This window comes from Onychostoma macrolepis, chromosome 01 (assembly GCF_012432095.1).
Source record: "Onychostoma macrolepis isolate SWU-2019 chromosome 01, ASM1243209v1, whole genome shotgun sequence".
Taxonomy (NCBI): domain Eukaryota; kingdom Metazoa; phylum Chordata; class Actinopteri; order Cypriniformes; family Cyprinidae; genus Onychostoma; species Onychostoma macrolepis.
In genome coordinates this window covers 39,519,077-39,534,121 of record NC_081155.1, presented here as the reverse complement: position 1 = coordinate 39,534,121, position 15,045 = coordinate 39,519,077, and the positions used below count along the sequence as shown (strand labels likewise).

General features: G+C 34.5%; 2 protein-coding genes across 3 annotated transcripts; both read right to left on the bottom strand.

The window, feature by feature from the left end:
• Nucleotides 1-3,380: 3,380 nt before the first annotated feature.
• On the bottom strand, nt 3,381-6,321 carry LOC131546918 (endonuclease domain-containing 1 protein-like). 2 transcript variants are annotated; one of them, XM_058787058.1, is made up of 5 exons: nt 6,269-6,321; nt 6,102-6,128; nt 5,843-5,955; nt 5,646-5,707; nt 3,381-4,319 (listed from the first exon to the last, which is right to left on the bottom strand). In XM_058787058.1, the coding sequence occupies exons 3-5, from the start codon at nt 5,916-5,918 to the stop codon at nt 3,807-3,809; spliced, it is 651 nt and encodes a 216-aa protein (XP_058643041.1). In that variant the 5' UTR covers nt 5,919-5,955; nt 6,102-6,128; nt 6,269-6,321; the 3' UTR covers nt 3,381-3,806. The 2 variants fall into 2 exon arrangements, with proteins under 2 accessions (XP_058643041.1, XP_058643033.1); XM_058787050.1 differs by having other exon boundaries at nt 5,646-5,955.
• A 4,649-nt stretch (nt 6,322-10,970) lies between these two features.
• Nucleotides 10,971-14,726, bottom strand: LOC131548803 (endonuclease domain-containing 1 protein-like). Its single transcript, XM_058790387.1, has 4 exons — nt 14,657-14,726; nt 14,465-14,509; nt 13,254-13,570; nt 10,971-11,662 (listed from the first exon to the last, which is right to left on the bottom strand). Exons 3-4 carry the CDS (start codon nt 13,533-13,535, stop codon nt 11,048-11,050), a joined length of 897 nt encoding a protein of 298 aa, XP_058646370.1. The 5' UTR covers nt 13,536-13,570; nt 14,465-14,509; nt 14,657-14,726; the 3' UTR covers nt 10,971-11,047.
• Between the last annotated feature and the right edge of the window lie 319 nt (nt 14,727-15,045).

Below are 15,045 nucleotides of genomic sequence, written 5' to 3'. Positions count from 1 at the left end.
GAAGATGGTGACAGTGACTGATGACGTTCTTTAATGTTTAATGTCGTTGTGTTGAAAAAGATAATAATAATTTGAAATAGAGGTTTGTCAAAATAAAAAGTTCAATCATTTTCTTAAATGAATAAGTATGTGCTCGCCATGCTCTTTCCCATGCAAGGATTAGCATGAACTTGCAGAGGAGTCTTAAAACAAATACAGCCAAACAGACGAAATGTGAATTGTGTCATCTGCTATCTGAGCAAGATGATTAAATCCAGTCATCCTTTCACAATTGTTTATGAAACAGATTTTCCGAATTCTATATGCATTATAAACATTTTCTTGTCTTGCTATACACTCTTTCTTAGAGATTTGGTCTCTTGAATGTATGAAAGGTTATGGATTAAATTTATCAATACAAGAGTGTGGAAACATGCTCAAACTTAAATGAATGTGCAGCTTTCAGTGCAATAGTTTGATTTGTTTCAGTTGTAATAGTTTTAAGGGTAAAACAGCAAGACTTAATTTTCGTGTTGATGTTTCGTGTGTTCGCACATCATGGACAGACACAAAGTTGCACTAAAAGAAATTTCTCAAAAAGAAAAGACTGTTACTTAATTTCTTAATTTTAATTTATTCCTGTTATGATGACAGCTCACAAAGAGATGTCTTCACCTAAAAACATACACAGTCCAACAAAAAATTGTAAACGGCCATCCGAAATCTTGATAATATGACTAAATCTAGTAATGTAAAAAAAAAAATTTATTTACAAAACACTGTGATTCTTAGATGAGACGCATCCCTGACAAAATCTGTTGGCATGCAAAAAAATGTTTTAGCACAGCTATTTACACGCATAGTATGAGAACTGTAGCCTACTTTGTATCGATTGCCATAGTAAATTCATTACCACTTTATTAGGGTCAAAAGGAAATTATGATAATAGTTGAAACATCCTTATATTTTATAACTCTTTCATTTTGAAAATCACAGATGCTGGTGCTTTAATCTTTTAGTAAACCATTTAGTGTTTAGTAAACCAAGTTTTGTGTTCTAGGTGAGAAATTTACACCAATAAAGTTTTCATGAACATTAGAAAACAACATGTATTCCCTGTGGCTGTTAAACATAATTTGAAATAATAAATAATTTGAAAAGGTAGGTCTGTCAAATGAGAAAGGTTCAGTCATACATCTACAAAAAAAACAAACAAAAAAAAACAAACAAAAAAAAAACTTTTCTGAAGTAAAAAATTATTAGAGTTTTCTACTCGTGTGAGAAAAGCACTTGGGTGCATTATCATCAGGCTTTTTTAAAGAAATTAAAGAATAAAACTAAAGTTTAATTTAAAAGACAATAGACAGCATGACTTGTTTTAGTGACAATGTGTTTAAAACTTTTTAAACATGTTTAAAACCGTAGGTGTAATTGTTTTACTGAGATGTTTTAAGTGAAATGTATATTTGTTCTTTTACAGTACACATACTATCTACAGGCTAGATTCAAATGAAAACATTTATTAAATAACAACAAAAAGTAAAAACATTTTTGCTCATACTTAAAATTTAGTATACTCAGATTTGTGTGTGTGTGTGTGTGTGTGTGTGTGTGTGTGAGAGAGAGAGAGAGAGAGAAAGAGAGCCCAAATAATCAGCCAAAGTGTTGATTATTTGTCTAAAGCAGGGTTTATTTAAAATGTTTATTTGTTTGTCTTGTCATATCATGTTATGTACTTTTCATTTAAACAATATTGTTTAGCACAATGGTCAACCATTGTTGTTTTATTGGGCTTTATAAATAAAATGAACTGAACTGAACTAAAGCATGATTCTGTGCACATCTATATGAGTGAATGCTGTAAAGCCATTAACACAAGCACAAAGAGGATACTGTCGTCCGTTGTCAGTCAGACCCCACAATCACCTTTACTGTCAGAAGTAAATGGATAGTTGGTGGTTTGAATAATTTTTAACTTAAGCCTCCTTATAAGTTTATCTATTCAACCTACAGATTAGGTTGTTCTGATCCTACAGAGGTGTTAGCATACACACGTTGAGATGATAAAGAAAAACTTGCCCAGACATAGCACCTTTTTCAGACGCATATAGAAATTTTCATCAATTGGTGAATTCTTTAATTCTATGTTTCAGTTTTCATACAATCAAAACAGCGATGTCTTAGCTATCAAAATTTAGCCTATAGATCAAGCAGAACTGAACCGTTTAGGGGTTTGACATTAGACGTGTGATTGGATGCCTTCCATCCCCCCCTCAAACATGACACCTTTTTTTTTTTTTTTTTTCACCCCCAACCTGGAAAGGTAGACGTCCTGACAACCTTCCTTATTCAGAGTCGGATGTAGACAAGCCGGTAGGAACAAATTGGTGACTAGGCAATAACATATGCCATACAAATCAAACAAACATTGGTCCTCTTAAGGAGACACCACATCACCCATTACTCAGCCACTTTTTCCACAACCAGGAAGACCCCCCTGACTAGGCATTAACATATAACATACAGATCAAACAAACATAAGGAGGCAATACACATTCTTTGCTCAGCCATTTTTCCAGAACCAAGAAGACCCCAACACCTCCAGACTGACCGTTAGCTACAGGCCTGGAAGGAACGCCATAAAATCTCCATGGCACCAGGTGAGTGATAAAAAACATCGTAAATCCACTCATAAATCCAACAAATGTCATCTGTTTAGATCTTTTGATTTACAAACCCCTACTCTCATGTCAGTCAGGGCTGACAGGACCCCAGTGACGTGACAGTCAGGGTGACAGAGGGGTCATATACCCATAAATCAGGTCAGAAATCTACCCTGGTATACATTTGACATAGGACAACCTGTCGATCAACGCTGACAGGGTGCTCATAAATCCGGTCATAAATCATGGTTATAAATCATTATTGACGTACAGTATAGGATACAACTACTTATGTCCAGGACTAGTTCAGAGTCAAGACCAGTTCAATCCAGTAAAATTCAAAATCAATTATAATGAAATCTTTACTGATTTACTCTAATAAACTAAACTCAAAATTCTCACTTATTTGTTTGTTTTCCTCCGTTGATGTGGGTTAAAATATAAAGCCCCTGTAATCATCACAGACAGCTAGGTGCAATTTATATAATTCTCTGTAAAAGAAAAAGGAATAAATTTCATTTATTTATTTATTTACTTACTTACAGCCATTGCACTTTGTTGAATTGTGTTTTAGGGTTAATGTAAGGATGATGTCCTGGCAGAAAATTACCAGAATATTTTTATTTTTACAGTGTTGTCTGATAGTGTCAGATACCATATAAGATAACAAAATCTGGGTATGTAATGAAGTGCAAATGCACATATATATATTTTTGCAAGTATAGTACGAGGTTTGCGGTATTAATTATTTTATTAGAGGTTAATAGTTTTACAGTTGAGACATTATAATGATAATATTTACAAAGTAATCATTTTCATAATAATTTTACAGACAATTGTCATTCTAATTGATTAAGAAATGCAACATATAATTTAATAAAGATTCCCTAAAAATGTATGCAAACTTTTTATTGAAACAAATGTTGAAACAACTTAAAACTGAAACAAGTCTGCCACCAAGTCAGCTATGACATTCAGCACAAGGTTTGGAGTATTAGAAATTGTTATTATTTTATAATTCCGACAGGAAATATTACAGTGATTAATTGTAATGAAATTATAATCTGCATAAAACATAACTCAAAATAGGCTCCCCTCAAAAATGTTTGCAGAGTGTAATTGCTCAGTGTGGCTTTATTTTGAAGCAACCCATGTCTGCTTTTGTTATTTGTATTGAAACACCTGAAATGCTCTTCCATAAAGTTTTCTTAACTCTGCCTCTAAATCAACCACACTCATTTTCCTAATAATGGAGTCATTTACATTGGTTCCAATAACTCCTCCTGAGTCTGAACATTTGTTATTCTGGTCCAAGCAGCAGTAAGCAGTCCAGAAATGACTAGGCACGTTCACTCTACTGTTTATGTAATTAGTGCCTGGTACCACCCCTGTCACAATGTAAACATTTAAATGACATTTTCCCAGGTGTTTTCCTAGTGATTCTTCTTCCTCCCACCAAAAAACTCTGTTAAAACATTTGGTCTGTGGAGCAGCATTGGTGAGAGTGAAGGTGGCTTCAGCACAGCTCTGTGAGTTTGCCAGGTAGACTGGTGCCAGATGACCTCTGTCATAGCCAGAGTTCTCATAATCTTTACTGAGAGCTTGACGGTCTCCACGTATATGTATATTTAGAGCCGTCGAAAATTCCATGTTTGGTCCTCCATTATTATCATCAATCTGCAATATTATATTAAACATAAGAGAAAAGATACACTTGAGATATATTGGATATAAGAGAAAGAGAAAAAACAAAACAAAACAAAACAAATGTACATCCATTTATCACTCAGTTTTTCAACCTGGTCTCATGGCATTTTCGTACCTGGCTGCACTTTTTAGCGTGCCATGAAATACGTACCAATAAGTACATATCACTGCAGTTTCCAAAATAAATGAACACTTTCACACAAATTGACAGAGTTGCGATTAATAAAGCGTAATTTTGGCACAATTACTTCAAGAATATGATGCTATGACTTCAAAACAATATTAATATGCTGGAAGATTTGAAAACTGATGCTTTCGAACGTTAAGATCGCACACATTCAGCTTCATATCTATGTGTTTTCATCTCGGATAAGTTTGTTCGGTAGCTCACGGAGTACGGAGACGGACTTAGACAACGAGAAGCACCGGTTCGAATCCTGTGAAACTATACGGTTCCACAAAGCAGTTAAAATATGCGTAAAAGGACGTTCAAATGGCACGGTTGCATCAGTTAATATGTTTTTATATCAGTTTTGCATTTGTTAACACTATCGGGTAGGTTTAGGGCTGGATTTGGTGTAGGGCGTGTTGAAAATACACCCTACACCAAATCCAGCCCTAAACCTACCCGATAGTCCCCAGATATTTGAATTCTGAACCGCCACAATACGTATCTGAAGCAACATAATAAAAAAACAGCAATACGTACCAATATCTACGTAATAAAAACGTGCCAGGGTTCACGTATTGAACCTGTGTTTTAGCGCCACTCAGTGGACATTTCTATTTGAAGCTGCGGCGAAACGTGCAGCAAGGTACATAAAACGGTGTCGCACAAAAAGTGCGCAGAGGTACGAATTTCTATGAGACCAGGTTGCAGTTTTTCCTGTATGTTTCACACAACACACATGCTAGCAATCTCTCTTTAGTAAACATTTATCCATTCATCTGTGTTTAATTCTCTGTTCATCAAATGAACTGTTTATGTGTGTGATTTTCTGAATTAAGCAGTGTTTTTTTTTTTTAGAATGTTTCTTGTCAAGTTTTAAATGTCAATGTGACTTACAGCACTCCACAGATGCAATTAACTACACTACAGACACTTCTTGTCATTATAAAGCACTACTTCACTATTGTTATAGTATTATCAGGGGGTATTCTCATTTTCTGTAGTTGATAAAATAATATCCTAGTTTGCTATGCATGTCACAATGTACTATTTAGCTGAAAATTTGTGTTAATGTAGAGTGTACAACGTGTAACATAATTATTTTGGTAAAGTAATATTTCACTTACTTGAGGTTCAATGTACCACGTGTCTCGTCTTGTGCAGCCCATTAACCCTTCAAACTTGTAGGCTGAGTACACAGGGATCTTGTTGTGAGTGTCATAGAATGTGGCATAATAAACTTTATTATTTAGAGTTTGGCAGATCTGCCTGTATTGTGGATCAGGAAATCTTGTAGGTGATTTTCCATTTGCCAAAAATTTACCACAGCCACTCTCAAAATCCTGCACAACTCTGGCCGAACCACCGGAGAGAAGAGACAGCATCAGCAGCAGCAGCATGATGAAGAGGATGAGAGATGATGATGGATCAAGTTCTCTGCAAGATCAACAACCCCATGTGACCACTTTTTATTTTTGTAATTGCTATAACAGCTTATATATTTATATACATATACATATATATATATATATATATATATTCAAATATTTATTTTATAATATATAAATAACATAAACACTTACCTCAAATTCCAAGATCACGCTATTAACCTTCAAAAAACAATGTGAGAATGTAAGAAACTGTTATGATATCTTCCATGCAGTAAATAAATATATTAATTACTCAACAAATAATAAAGAATAAAATGTAAAAAGACCAAAGGCAGCTCTATAAATATTAAAGTACATACCGACACCAAAGGCAAGGAAACACTGGTGTTGTAGTGAGATGGGCGAGTATTTCTAACCTCCCAGTGTCATTCAACATATGAACACTTTTAAAATAATGACTCACACAAACTTGATCCACAACGTATCTCCCTATAGCTACAATACATATTTAAACTAATTTCCTTAAATCCACTTAACAAGTGTGTTTGATTATGAAAATAAACATTTAAAGTAAACAATATATTACATTTGTTACAGGACACAGAATATCACAAACTATTGTGGCCCTATTTACCTAAATCCACGTTCCTTTTTTTTTTTGGTGAATGATCATGGTCTTTTTTTTTTCTTTTTTTTTTGCCAGAATGACTTACTGCACTCAAGTCAGTCCACATGGTGACAGTTTTCTAGTCCTATAGATCTTGCTTACTTGAATGAGGAAAAGATTCCTCTTAAGGTGTTTTCCAAGCTTAAGTTTTGATAGCACAGGTGACTAAGTAAACTCTTCCTGTTCTTCCTGTATCACTTTATCTTAGTTCTCTGCGGGAACAACAACCGCATGTGATACTCTTTTATATCAGCTTATACTGTATAATATTTCAATAACATTTAAACACTTACCTTAAATTTATAGCAGAACGAGTCAAAGCTCAAAATACAGTATAATTAATTAAGAGACAATTATGCAAGAATGTAAGAAACATGCTACCTCCATGAGACCAGGTTGGAAACATAACACCTTCTGTGCAGTAAGTAAACATACTCAACTAATAATAAAGAATAAAATGTAAACCGTCAAAGTCAGCTCTAAAAATATTACAGCACCGACACCAAAGTAAAGGATACACTGGTGTTGTGAGATATCAAATATTTCTATCATCCCGCTGTCATTTTAATATTTTTAAGGAATGATGAGGAAAATGTTTAAGGAAATGAGCAGATAAGCACACAATCCTTATCCACCGCATATCTCCCTATAGCTACATTACACATTTAAACAAATGTCCACTGAACAAGCATATGTCTGTTTATAAAAACTAAAAGATAACTCTTTAAATGATTGATGTCTGATGTTTGTTACTGGATATAGAATGTAGCGGCCCTATATATCCGAATCCACCTCTGCCAGGTGGCAGAATGGCTGAACGGCATCACAGTTAAAAGACTGTGACTGTGATCATTCATGTGTAATAGACACGCTGGGTCACTCGAGGATGCGTGTGAGTGTCACGCTTTGCCTCCTCTAGGCATGAAAATGTCACGCATGTATGAAGCTGGAGTTATCACTGGAGGGCCGGCGGGCGATCATTTCCCCAACGCCAACAACTCCACACGGATTACTGTGTTTATTACCATTTGTATAATCACAGTTTTATTACAAATACCATGGTTAAACTATGGTTAGTGTAGCAAAACCATGATTAATTTGTGGTTACCATGGTTTAACTATAGCAACCATGTTTTTTTGGTTTAATTTGTAGCCATGCCTACATGAAAAAAATACTATAGTAATTTATAGTAAATACTATAGTGTTTTTGAGTCATACTATAGTAAAGTACTAATAATTTGTTGTGGTAATTCTATGATTTCTGTGGTAATATAACAATTACAGTAATATAAACAAATTACTTTATCAAATACTGTACTAAGTTTTCTACAGCTATAGGGTATATTATACTACAATACACTACAGTTTTCTGTAGGAAAAATTAAAGTATACTACAGTATTTATTACAGTTTATCAGTTCACTATAGTTAATACTACAGTATGCTGTAGCATTCATTAACAAAGTGTTGTAAATACTACACTGTAAAAAGTGAAAAGTTGATTTAACTTAAAAAAATTGAGGAAACCTGTTGCCTTAAAATTTTTAAGTAAATGATAATTAAAAGAATAAGTTAAGTGAATTGTCAAGGTTTTTTTTTTTTTTTTTTTAATTATTATTTACTTAATAATTTTAAGGCAACGGGTTTCCTCAATTTTTTTAAGTTAAGTCAAATCATCACTTTTTACAGTGTATAATATATACAATATAATACACTTTACTATAGTGGTTCAAAAACACTGTAGTATTTACTATAAATTACTATAGTATTTTTTCATGTGGGTAATTTTTGTAAGGGATGCACAGTAACCACAACATATTAAATGTAGTTTTACTGTGGTATTTGTACGTATGGTAACCACAGCACTTGTCATTTTACCATAGTTACTGTTTACTGTCTACTCTTTGTATTGAAAGCACAGTATAACACAGCACTTACCATGGTTTACCACAGTGACTGTATTTTTAATGTGGTATTTGTAGTTAAAGCACAGAAACAACAACAATTACCATGCTTTTACCACAGTAACTGTGTTTTTACTGTATACTATTTGTAAAGCACAGTAACCACAATGCTTTTTGTGAAGTGATTATAATTCAATATTTTTCAATATCACATACTCCACAACAACCTGTAATCCAACAGCTCTTTTAAGAAGCCATCTCTTGTAGTTCTCTCTCTCTCTCTCTCTCTCTCTCTCTCACAGCTTTTCTGTTCCTATTTTAACAAGCTGTAATCCATGATTCATTTACACATAGTTTTGCTCTCTCTCTTTCTGTGGTTCATCATGGCCTATTTTTAAAACTCGGAATCAAATTCTGACCAATTCTGTCAGAAAGCTGCTAGAATTAACAGGGAACTTGAACTCGAAGCTCCAAATATTTTGGTCACAGATCATTTTAACACACTGTCTCATCATGTGTATATTTCTCTTAGTTTCAGCTGAAAGGGAAGACCAAAGGAAGGCCTGTCATGGGATTTGAATTTGGCCATACTGTGCGTTTACGGAGAAGACCAAAAGCTTCAAAGGCAAACACTTCCAATGGTACGTCTGTGTTGGTCTGAGCACCCTGACTGAACATTACTGCAGTTACATTTTGCACAGCATGTGATATTTCTTAAACTTTGCTTTACATATCCCACGGTCCCATCAGCAAGAACCCCCAGAAAAGTCTCATGTTGAAGTAGTAATAATTCATACAATTTACCAAGTCAGCAAATTCATATGACATTGTATGAGCGTACTCATACAAAATTCTACGACTTTTACATTCTACGACTGCTGACATTGGCCATTACCTCAACTCTCATGCAGATTGTGCTCATAGTAAGTAGTCAGAGTGTTTATATCATAAAGTTTATTTTAAGTCCATTGTAGTCTTTATTAACCTTTACAAATTGGCGCAGCGTCTTCCCATTCCAACAGTACGTGATATCTGTCCACACCTCACAGTCTGTCTTTCTTTCCGTGTTGATCTGTCTACGAAGCAACACAGTCCATCTGCCATCAGACGTGCAATCTGAATTTTATGATGCGACGAGAACACTTTTTGTGCACACAAAAAAAACAAAATATCGACTTTATTCAACTTTTTTTGCTCCTCCGTGACACTTCCTGCAAGCGCGTTCATGAGTTCACTAGCAGAGCACAACGCAAGCACGCCTCAGATGACGCATACATTATGACAGCAGCGCAGAGGAAGAGGTAATTTCACACATAAATGGTTTCCACTTGACTTTTGGGACTTTTTGGGTGTGGGCTCTTTATCCATATGTTACTGACAGGTTTTGAAGGGTTTCTGTGGGTCTGTGGCTAACTATTTTCCTTCTTATAGTGCAAGAAAAGGTATATGTTAACCATGGCAACAAAATGGGTGTAATTTGTTTTTCAAAACTTAAACCTAAATATAGCCTTTTTGGATGTATACACATTTCTGACACAACACACTGTGACAAACCGTAGCAAAAACATTTTAGCCAGTGTCATAGACATATCCTTGTGAAAAAGAAGTGCACTTAATTGTACTGAATGTGCACTTGTAGTGTACTTGAAATCTTAAAAGTATATTTATAAAAAACTATACTTGGAGAGAATATATTATTAATTAAATAAAACCAATACACTTTATTGGGTGTGTCTCTTAACACACTTAAGTACACTTTTAAAAAGTGCACTTTGTAATAATGTCAAATTAAAAGTTTTACTCTAAAGTATATTTTAAAACATTATGTTTTAATAACTTTTTGTCATGCGTGACTAAATCTGCTAAACTACTAAAGCACATCTGAAGTAAATGAAAAATAAAAAACTGGAAAATTGCAAGACCTTTAAGTATTTTATTTCCATAATAAGTTCATAATTGGAGTTATTGTCATTGGTTCCAATGTCTCCTCTTGAGACTGAACATCTGTTATTCTGGTCCAAGCAGCAGTAAGCAGTCCAGAAATGACTACACTGTAAAAAAAAAAAAAAAGTTGAGCGAACTCAAAAAAACATTTTTTACCAGCTTCAGCAGATTTTTGAGTTTGCTCAACTTGTTTTTGTGGGAGATTCTCAAATTGTTGTTGTATAAACTTAAAACAACAAGTTGAGAAAACTCAAAAATCTGCTGAAGTTTGTTGCCTTAAAATTTTAAGTTGGCTCAATTATTATTTTTTTACAGTGTAGGCACGTTCACTCTATTGTCTAATCCGTGTCAAAATGTGGTGGCTTAGCTAGCCATAATGAAAATGTATGAAACATGAGTTATAATGTAATGGATGTCTATTCAATAAAGTTAAATAAAAAATTTAAATAATAAAAAAAAATCTTTATTTCATCATTTTATTTCAACATTTGATGCATTCCATTTACACAAATTATAATTGTTTCAATTATTAATTACAGTCCAACATCTAAGTATTTAAATAATTAGAGAATTAAATCCTTAAGTTCTTAAGGATTTTCTTTATGATTCAGCTAATCATTTAGTCAGAAATAACAAGAATACCAAAGTTTCTGTTTCAGACAATAGCTCACTGGCGCTTTATTTTGAAAGAGCTTATTTTCATTGTTTTCTGATGTATTAAACAACTTAAATGATGTAACTTCATAAAGCTTTTCCAACTCTGCCTCTAAACACGCCACAGATATGTTATCGGGACCAATGTTTTCATTCTTTCCAATAAACCTGACAAGTTCCAAGTTCTGACATTTATTATTGTTGTCTAAGCAGCAGTAAGCAGTCCAGAAATGACTAGGCACTGTCACTCTATTGTTTATGTTATTATTACCGGGTACCACCCCTGTCACAATGTAAACAGAATACTTATTTGGTAGACACTGATCAGACAGTTCTTTTGCAATGTTTCTTTCTAGTGCCCTCCACTGGCCTCGGTTAAAAGAGGGGTTTTGTGGAGCAGCATTGGTGAGAGTGAAGGTGGCTTTAGCGCAGCTCTGTGACTGTGCCTGGTAGACTGGTGCCAGATGACCTCTGTCATAGAGAGAATTCTCATAGTCTCCATTGAGAGCTTGATGCTTTCCAAGTCCTTGTATTTTCACATCTTTCTCTAGTTTCATGTCTGGTGATGCATTATTGTCGTCAAGCTGCAATAGTAAATAAATTAAAAACATTAGCTTAAGGACAATTCACCTTAGTGGAGAAAAAAAAAATCATACTAATATGTGGAGCAGATTCTGTAGGCTGAAGTTTTAAAGTGGCCCTATTATGGATTTTTGAAAATGACCTTTCATGCAGTGTGTAACACAGCTCTAAGTGAATGAAAACATCCTGCAAAGTTTTAAATCTTAAAGTGCACCTTGTATAAAGTTATTGTCTCTCAAAAGAAAGAGTCGACTCTGAATCATTGAAACGAGTCGTTTTTAAAGTGAATCCCAAGCCGTTTCATGTTGACCACCATTTGTTGCGCGCGCAGACCCAATGTCGTGCCGAAAATTGATCGTCTGCCGAAAACTGATTGGCGTCTGTAATCACTTTTTGGCAACTGCATTTTATGGGTTTTATTGGCCATTTAAAGGTATTTCAACTGGTAAAAATGACTGCATGAGCTATAATCTGTCAAATATAACCATTCATTTAGCTCATGTAGTCCTTTTTACTTATTGAAATACCCATAAAATGCAGTTTTACACTTACCAAAAAGTGATTACAGACTCTACTTATTGAGTGAACTGTTCTGACTCAAATCACTTTTTGGCAAGTGTAAAACATGCATTTTATGGGTTTTATTGGGCATTTAAAGGTATTTCAACAGGTAAAAAGTACGGTGGCCAAGAGTGCTCAACACGCTGCAACTTGAAAGCACCAGCAAATCAAGAAAACATCTTCATCAGTTTGACAGCAGGTGTCAAATTCATCATTTTATTTGCAGCGCTTTTTTTTTTTGTTTGCTTGTGTTGTGAGTATTTGCAGTGCATTTCTTATTTGTTTGTGTTGTAAGCATTTGCAGCACGTGTGTTGTCAAATTGATGAAGTTGTTTTCTTAATTTGCACGTGTTTTCTGAAGTTGTAGCACGTTGAGCTCTCTCGGCCACCGTAAAAAAGGACAGAATGAGCTATAATCTATCAAATATAACAACCATGAATTAAATCAAGTCATCTTGAGGCAGAAAGAACAGTTCACTCAATAAGTAGAGTCACTTTTTGGCAAGTGTAAAACTGCATTTTATGGGTATTTCAACAAGTAAAAAGGACTGCATGAGTTAAATGACTTGATTGCATTCACAAGGGTTATATTTATAGCTCATGCAGTCCTTTTTACCAGTTGAAATACCTTTAAATGGCAAATAAAACCCATAAAATGCAGTTGCCAAAAAGTGATTACAGACAGCAATCAGTTTTCGGCAGACAATCAATTTTCGGCACAACACCCCTGGTGACACAGTGTAAAAGAAGACTAAGAGCTGTTATCCAAAGGAGGTTGCACAAAGTACTACCTCACAGGGTGCCACATGCATACAAATGAGAAAAATATTATTTAAAAAAATTATATTTTTAAAATTATTTTACTTTAAAGGTTAACTCTGAATATTTTCAGTCTAAAAGGATAAACAGCAAATATGTTACTGTTACTAGTAAATTTGTAATGATTCCAGGCAAAAAAAAAAAAAAAAAAAAATCCCTACACTGTAATATGGTACAATTACTTGAACCCATTTAGAGTAATATTTCACTTACTTGAGGTTCAATGTACCACGCGTTTTGTCTTGTGCAGTTTTTTAGCCCTTCAAACTTGTAGGCTGAGTACACAGGATTCTTCTTGACAGTGTCATAGAATGTGGCATAATAATAAACATTATTTAGAGTTTGGCAGATCTGCTTATATCGTTCACCAGGAAATCTTGTTGGTGATGTTTTATTTGCAAAAAATTGACCACATTCAGTCTCAAAATCCTGCACAACTTTGGCTGAACCACCGGAGAGAAGAGACAGCATCAGCACATGAAGAAGCAGCATCATGATGAAGAGGATGAGCTGATGGATTATCAAGTTCTCTGCAGGAACAAGAACCACACAATAGTTTTTAAGATTGCTACAACAGCTTATAACAACTCTGGCCGAACCACCGGAGAGAAGCGACAGTATCAGCACATGAAGAAGCAGCATCATCATGATGAAAAGGATGAGAGATGATGTATCAGGTTCTCTGCAAGATAAGGCAGCGGCTATTTGCACTCAGTGTAAATAGCGATAGATGAAATTTACACTAAGTGCAAATAGCATATTTTTAAGCGATAGATGCTATTTACACTGTGCAAATAGCTATAGATTCTATTTACACTATGTTAAAATAGCAAGATTTTCTGCTATTTAAACTACTTATTGCAAATAGTGGCAATTATCTGTACCTCAGTATTGTTGTACGTTATAAAACGGTACGCAATAATAACGTATTGATTGCAAATTATAGTTTTAATTCAAATTATTAAATGCATGCCACCTTATTGGGACAATAAAGCCCTCCCTACACCTACCCTAACCCTACCCGATACTCTTATTTTCAACTTTTTGAAAAAATTTTATTAAAATTTTAATTAAAATTTTTATTTAAAATAAATGCCTTTCTGATGCAATATGAGATTTGAAAAGGGAGAAAAAAAGTTCGGCCAAAGGCGGGCTCGAACTCAGGTTAATCGTGTCGAAAAGCATGTTTCTTACCATCTGCGTCACTGAAACTGAACCTGAATGAGAGTCTTTTTTTAGTGTTGACTAACTCAGTCACACATTAGTGGCGGAGGTACTGTAAATAGCCTTTGCCAACAAGGCGGGCTATTTGCACTTAGTGTAAATAAACACTCCGGCAAGATAAAGAGCCACAATACATGTTTTACATATAGCATATATTTTGTAATATTTAAATCACATATTAATAGCATTACTGTACTTACCTCAAAATTTATAGCAGTGCAATCAAAGAGCAAGTAGTTGTTAACCTATTCAGTGAAGAGTGAATGTGACAATGTAAATAACATAATACCTTCAGTATCGTAATCAAACTAAAATAATATAATACTGGAGTCTAATATTAAACCACTAAACAATAAAGAATAAAATATCTGGTCATGCAGGTTTGCACTTACCAGCAACAGGAAAATCCGCTCCTTCCTATCAAGTCATTTGAAGGCTGGACAGCCGCAGTGCTCTTTTGGCCAGCATTCACACAGCGTGACTAGGCTTTTGCAGACGAGCCACAGCATAGGACTGTGTCTGGTCTTCAACCAATGAGCAGGTCTACACTACTCACAGTCTCGTAATGAGACAAACTCCATTTGATCTGCTGAGACCATCACTACATTCAAAAAACTGCTGAAGACAAACATTTATCAACATTCAATATTTTTTTCAGAGTTACAGTCTTGCAATTAGAAGAAAACCTTTTCCCACCATTTTCACTTCAAGTTTTGTGAGCAGACATTCAGTATTTTATAAGCTGAATGCCACAGCCAGTGATCCAGTGAATTCTTGAATT

Excerpts from the sequence above, each read along its gene's own strand:
- LOC131546918 (XM_058787050.1), bottom strand. The coding sequence starts at position 5,918 with ATGCTGCTGCTGCTGATGCTGTCTCTTCTCTCCGGTGGTTCGGCCAGA. Across the intron at positions 4,320-5,645 it reads CGTGGTACATTGAACCTCAA|ATTGATGATAATAATGGAGG; the intron begins GTAAGTGAAATA and ends ATAATATTGCAG.
- LOC131548803 (XM_058790387.1), bottom strand. The coding sequence starts at position 13,535 with ATGATGCTGCTTCTTCATGTGCTGATGCTGTCTCTTCTCTCCGGTGGT. Across the intron at positions 11,663-13,253 it reads CGTGGTACATTGAACCTCAA|CTTGACGACAATAATGCATC; the intron begins GTAAGTGAAATA and ends TTACTATTGCAG.